At 35.3% G+C, this 6514-nt stretch overlaps 1 protein-coding gene across 1 annotated transcript; it reads left to right on the forward strand.

Moving 5' to 3' along the window:
- Positions 1-4149: 4149 nt before the first annotated feature.
- On the forward strand, positions 4150-5144 carry LOC135231368 (olfactory receptor 6C2-like). The gene has a single exon (XM_064285237.1). It carries the CDS (start codon positions 4150-4152, stop codon positions 5083-5085), a length of 936 nt encoding a protein of 311 aa, XP_064141307.1. The 3' UTR covers positions 5086-5144.
- Positions 5145-6514: the final 1370 nt, after the last annotated feature.

Raw genomic sequence — 6514 nt, forward strand, 5'->3', positions numbered from 1 at the left:
CATATATCAAAACTGTAATAACACAAAATTAAAACAAATGACAAACTAATGAAAAAAGTTCACATCATACACAGCCATAAAACATGGGCATACATTTCAAACTAGGTATGGATATAAGTATAGACCCATAGAAACACTCTAGCTATATAATTTGGTATTATCTTTCTGAAGGTTTTTAGGTAACTTAATCTAAAATCTTTGAAATGTGAATATATTTCGATGATGATAGACCACTTCTAGAATTTCATCTGAATGTGCTTTCTCTAGAAACTATTTGTTGTGAAAAAGACATAGTAAGGAAAATATATGAGAATATGATGTTGTTTTTAATTGCCACCAAGTCGATTCCTTCTCAAAGCAATGCCATGTATATAGAGTAGAACTGCCCCATAGGATTTTCAAGGCCCTGGCCTTTCCAAAGCAGAACCCAGGCCTGTCTCCCAAGGCACCTCTGGGTGGGTTTGAACTTCAATCTTCCAGCTAGAAGTAGAGCACTAAACCCATTGTACTACCCGGGGGATTCCTATGAGAATACGATAGAATCGTGCAATTGAATACTATGAAACACTTTTTAATAATAAGGAAAACTGCACATGTGCTTATAACTAATAAGATTGGTTTAAAAATACAAATGGGATACCCCAGAACACATATTATGTATGGTGCAACACTTCTATGATTATTGATATGATTACAGGTTACAAATGTAAAGCATGTTGTTTTATAAATATACAAAAAACACGTTTCCTTAAATTTTAAAAAGAATTATTACTAGCTTTGAGTTTTCTAATATTATCCAGTTTTGTTATCTTTTTTAATATTTGAGGAAAAAAAATGGCAATGAGGAAGTCAAGAAATCTGCCTTTCCTGCATTTTTTCTACCACTTATCAGACAGCTTAGGTGGTACAAAAGAAAAAAACAGGAAAAGCAGACTTGTTCCTTACCCCCTAATTTTTTTTCTGTAGTATCTTGGCCAGTCTGTTGCTATTGTTGCCTCTTTGTGTCTCTCAGAACACTGTCCCCACTGGTGCACCTTGCTGGATTTTTGCCCGAATTCATTATAAAAAGGACTCATCAGTGATTTCTGAGCTTGAGTCACCAAGGACCCATTTGTTTATTATTTAGCTTAAGGTTTAGCAAATAAATCAAATGTAAATCTTGTGTAAAAGTCCCTTACCCTATCCAGAGAGGTCATAGAATCAACTCTTTCAAAACCAGAGGAGGTAAATGTTTGAACAATGTTTTTTTTTTTCAACCAAAAGAGCTAGGACATATTTCCTAGGCATGAAAGGGACAAAGTCCTTCTTTACACAGTCTTCTCCATTGTGCTGGAAATGAAAAAACTCAGAGTTGTAGGTCCGTCCAGAGAACCAGTGAGGGTAAGTGAGGTTCCTAAGCAGAAAGATAAGCAGATCCCACACAAGTCCTTTCTAAGGGGGTCCCCTTCATCAGATCAGCAGTTAGAAATATTGCCTTTAAACAATCAGCCAAAGCTGTTACTAACCCTCAGAAGAGTAAACACTGTGGTTACGATTTCACTTACTTTCAACTTTGGGAGCTATGCATAGTAATTTTCTCTGAGAAGCAAACTGATGTAATTTACCAAAATCAGATGTAACTAGATCCGGAAATCTTTGAGTTTTTTTTTTTTTTTTTTAACGCTGGTTTGAATATCTTACTAACAGAATCTTCAAGCAAACACAAATAGCAATCAACAAAGATTCAACTATTTATCAGCTTGGCAGTAAAGCAAGGAGGGATGCCAGTTAACAGTTTGGTCAGCAAAGAAGGTAATAACATAAGCAGAGAGGGTAATAGTTGGCATGGCTTTATTCATGGTATGACTTTATTCACTAGCAAAAGTCCTGATTCAAATACAAAATAAAATCTCAATGTTAAATATAGAACCTTAGAAATTTAAATAATTAAAACCAGTAGCAAAGCAGTTACAAAATGGAATTCAAATAGGACAGAAAACAGCTTCGAATATGTCTGCAAATGAACTAGATAAGTGTATTTATACAACAAATATTTCTTAGGCACTCACTGTAAGTATAAGATTGTGTTAGTTGTGGTAGCTCTCCCAGTAAAAAAAATGATAGTCACCTGATTCAACAATCTGACTTTCTCAGAGGAACCGCTCAGATAAAAGTGACAGCTATAAATGCGGGCCAGTCGACACAGATAATAGCATTTTAGAAGATTGTCTACTGGGATGAAGCTCAGGCTGAAAATCATGAACAAGTAGATGTGTCCACACAATTTGGGAGAACGAGGAGTAAAAATGAGTGGAGAAGGGGAAAGAATAGGAAGGGAGGTGTTGTTGTTGTTCTTTTTACAGACAGACGATCTATGTGAAGTGCTTATTATAAGACTTATCAAATGGTAAGTTTTCGATAATCTATTAGTTTTATTATAAGAGACATAAAGTCAGAGTAGGAAGATATAGGATACACAGAGCATAAAATTTACTTTGGGTTTGTAATTTTGAGATCACATTACATGAATTATCTGTGAGAAACCAGAAAATAGTAAGAGCTGACATGTATGTAGTACTTGCTATGTACCGTATTGTTTTATATATGTGTTATCTGTATTACCTTTTTAATCACTTTAACTGTATGTTGTAGATACTGTTATTATCCTACATTTTCAGCACAAAAACTGGAGCCTGAGAGGTTGAAACCTTGCCCAAGATCTTACACATGTAAGTGGAAAGCCAGGTATTGAACTGTAAAGATTTGGCTGCAGAAGGTCTGCCCTTAATCACCGGTGCAGGTAAGACCCAGGAAGTGAGTGAAGACAGGCAGTGCTTGGAGAGCATATGTAGTATTCTGCTTGATTTTGAACTTGGTGATAATGATAACAAGGTATGAGACTGTGCGCCATACTTACTTAAATATACTAAAAACATAAGAGAAACATGTTTTTTGTCTTTTTTTTTCCCAGTTGTGTATCCTTGGACCAAACATTTCTTCATTACGCCAAACGAACTGTGCATTAAAATACTCTCTGCATTGTGTATACCAGTGGATATTGAGGGTAAACACAGACTATCAGGGAATCATAGAAAGAGCCAAGGGAGTAATCCAGTCATGTGACAGTTGCATTAAGACACAGAACAAAGCCACATAAGCACATGCTTTGTCATAGTGAGGGATTAGAAAACACAAGCTGCTGAGGGATTAACAAAGGTTTTTTTTTTATGTAAGGGCACCAAATTCTTTGTTACACACTCACATTTTATCAAGCATCAAGTCTTAAAGGAAAGACATGAAACATGATTAGGTTTAAATAAAAAAAAAAAAAAAATACCTTTAAATTGGGAATAATTCCTGGATGTAAAAAGAAGGTATAATTTGTTGACTCACATCATATTGTGGGTCAAATCTAATCATGTGGGAAAATCCAATCCTGAGTATTGATTAAAAATGTGAAATAGAAACGGTTGTTTTAATGGTAGATTGATTTTTTGAATATTTTTAAAAATCTGTCATAAAAAAATACAAAAAATTAAAACAAACAGTTGAGTAGCCAAGTTCATCAGAGTATTGACAATATTAGTTACCAATAAATAGAGGAAACTATATATGCATTAGTTTGCAGTCCTCAGTTTTTGTTGTAATTAGCTGCCAATGAGTTGACTCTGACTCATGGCGATCTTGTAGGCAATGGAGGGAAATGTCCAGATCTGCGTCACCCTCACAGTTGCTGGTGTATTCTAGTACATCTTTGCAGCTACTGTGCTAATCCATTTAACCAAAAGTCTCCCTGCCCTCATTCCTGCTCTAACAATTGATCCCTCCTGATAGCAAGTGATTTGGATAATATTCTGTTGTGATCCAAAGGTTTTGATTGACTAATTTTCTGAAGTAAATCACAAGGCCTTTCTTCCTAGCCTATCTTACTCTGGAAGCTCCACTGAAACCTCTCCACCGTGGGTGACCCTGCTGGTATGTGAAATACTGGTGGCATAGCAACCACAAGCATGATAGCAACACCCAAGCCACCACAATGCAACAAATTGTCAGACAAGTGTGCCGTCCCTAGTAGTCATTGTTTATCACTCTCTGACTTTGATACTATTCTATTCACTTAAAATATCTCTAGAACTAACACGAATATTGAATAAAATTTAGAAGTCAGTGATGAAAAACCACACAATAACAACCTTTATCCTGCTGGGACTGACAGATGACCCAAAACTTCCGATTCCAATTTTCATTTTTCTACTTCTCACGTATATGTTGAGCATAAGTGGAAATCTGACCATCATATCCCTCACTTTAGTGGACTCCCACCTCAAAACACCCATGTACTTTTTCCTACAAAATTTTGCCTTTTTAGAAATTTCATTCACATCTGCTTGTATTCCTAGATATTTGTACAATATAGCAACAGGTGACAGATCAATTACTTATAATATTTGTGTGATTCAAGTATTTTTCATTGATGTCTTTGGAGTGACAGAATTTTTCCTTCTGGCTATCATGTCCTATGACCGCTACGTGGCCATCTGCAAACCACTGCATTATGTGACCATCATGAGCAGCAGAGTCTGCAAGACACTTGTCCTCTGCTGTTGGATGGCTGGCTTATTGATCATATTCCCACCACTTACTTTGTTGCTAAACTTGAAATTCTGTGACTCAAATGTGATTGATTATTTTGTCTGTGATGCACCTCCTATCCTGAAGATTTCTTGCTCAGACACATGGCTCATAGAGCAATTAGTTATTGTCTGTGCTGTGCTCACTTTCATTCTGACCCTTATATGTGTTGTTCTGTCCTACATATACATTGTCAAGACCATTCTAAGGTTCCCTTCTGCCCATCAGAGAAGAAGGGCCTTTTCCACCTGTTCTTCCCACATGATTGTGGTTTCCATCACCTATGGCAGCTGTATCTTTATCTATGTCAATCCTTCAGCAAAGCAATCAGTGGCTATTAATAAAGGTGTGACACTGCTAATGACATCCATTGCTCCCATGCTGAACCCATTCATTTACACTCTGAGAAACAAACAAGTGAGACAGGCCTTCAGTGACTCCTTCAAAAGAATTGCATTTGTTACAAAGAAGTAAGAGGATGGTCAAGTCAAGGAATAAAATATCAAGCTAAGAATAAACCATGGTGTTCCAAATCTGTTTGTCTCTTCTTGATCTGTGTTCTATTGAGGCTAACCTTCTCAAAAACTTATTGCACCCAGAAAAAACACCCACCACCACTTCAGTGCACTCCTTTATTTCTTTCACAAACAAACCCTTTCAGGGCAATATCCCTAATCCGAAGACATGATAATATATTTTTTTAGTAAATGTAAGCCTGATTTTACTTTGAATCTAGAAAACAAAAATTGAAAATGAAGCAAAACATAAAAAATATAAAACAAAAAAGGAAGTAGCTTACCTTGGTTTTTCTGTGACATGCAGGAAAAAACTAAATTTAAAGTGCTCATTACCTCTTCTAATCTAAAAATTGCTGAAATCTTTAATAATTGATAAAGTTAAATCTCTTTGAATACCTAGTTGTTGGTTAACCTAGTCCCAAGCAGAGACTAAAAATTCGTAATATCCCTGAATTTATTTAGCTTATTAATAATTCTATATGACTAAAATTTTAAAAGCCTGCCACTAAGAAGTAATATTATATTATATCATATAAAAGTAAATATAACAAAAATAAATATATGTCCGAATAAATGTGTTTTGAATAGAATTTAAATATTCATACACATATACATACAAACATAAAATGCTGAAATTTTAAAATTAAAAAATTCAGAGATTATATAGAAAATAAATAAGGTAAGTAAAAGCTCTTTTCAAAAAAAGCCATGAAATTAAAAGCATAATGTCGAAATGATAATTACAGTTGAGGAAATAAAGTTATTAAGGTTGGAAAAAGTATCCAATCGCTCAAATAGAGTATAAATATCTATTATAGGTTTGTGTCCCCAAAAAATTTATGTTGAAGACCTAACCACTGGTACCCATAAATGTGACCTTATTTGGAAATAGGGTCTTTGCAGGTGTAATTAGTTGGGTTAACACGAGGTCCTACTGGAGTTGGGTGGGCCCTAATTCAATTTGAGCCATGTCCATATAAGAAAAAGAGAAGAGACAAGAAGCCAGATAGATGCAGAAGGAAAATGGAGGCAGACATTGGAGTTATGCTGCCACAACCCAGAACAGTGATAAACTATTTAAAATCTTCTGTTGTTTAAAGAATCCAATTTTATGGTAGTTTGTTAAGTCAGTCCTAGGAACGAAACACAACACCCAAAATCAAAACAACTAAATGAAGCCATAATTCTTTGTATATCATAGAAACTTACTGTTTAAAAAAATCAGGGAAACCAAACCAACAATATATATGGCTGTCTAAGGCAATTGATTTGAAGCAATTCACTGTTAACCAAAAGGTCAGTGGTTCGAAACCACCAGTGGCTCCACGGGAGAAAGATGTAGCAAACTACCTCCATAAAGATTTACAGTCTTAGAAACCCAGTGA

This window comes from Loxodonta africana, chromosome 4 (genome assembly GCF_030014295.1).
Source record: "Loxodonta africana isolate mLoxAfr1 chromosome 4, mLoxAfr1.hap2, whole genome shotgun sequence".
NCBI classification, from domain to species: Eukaryota; Metazoa; Chordata; class Mammalia; order Proboscidea; family Elephantidae; genus Loxodonta; species Loxodonta africana.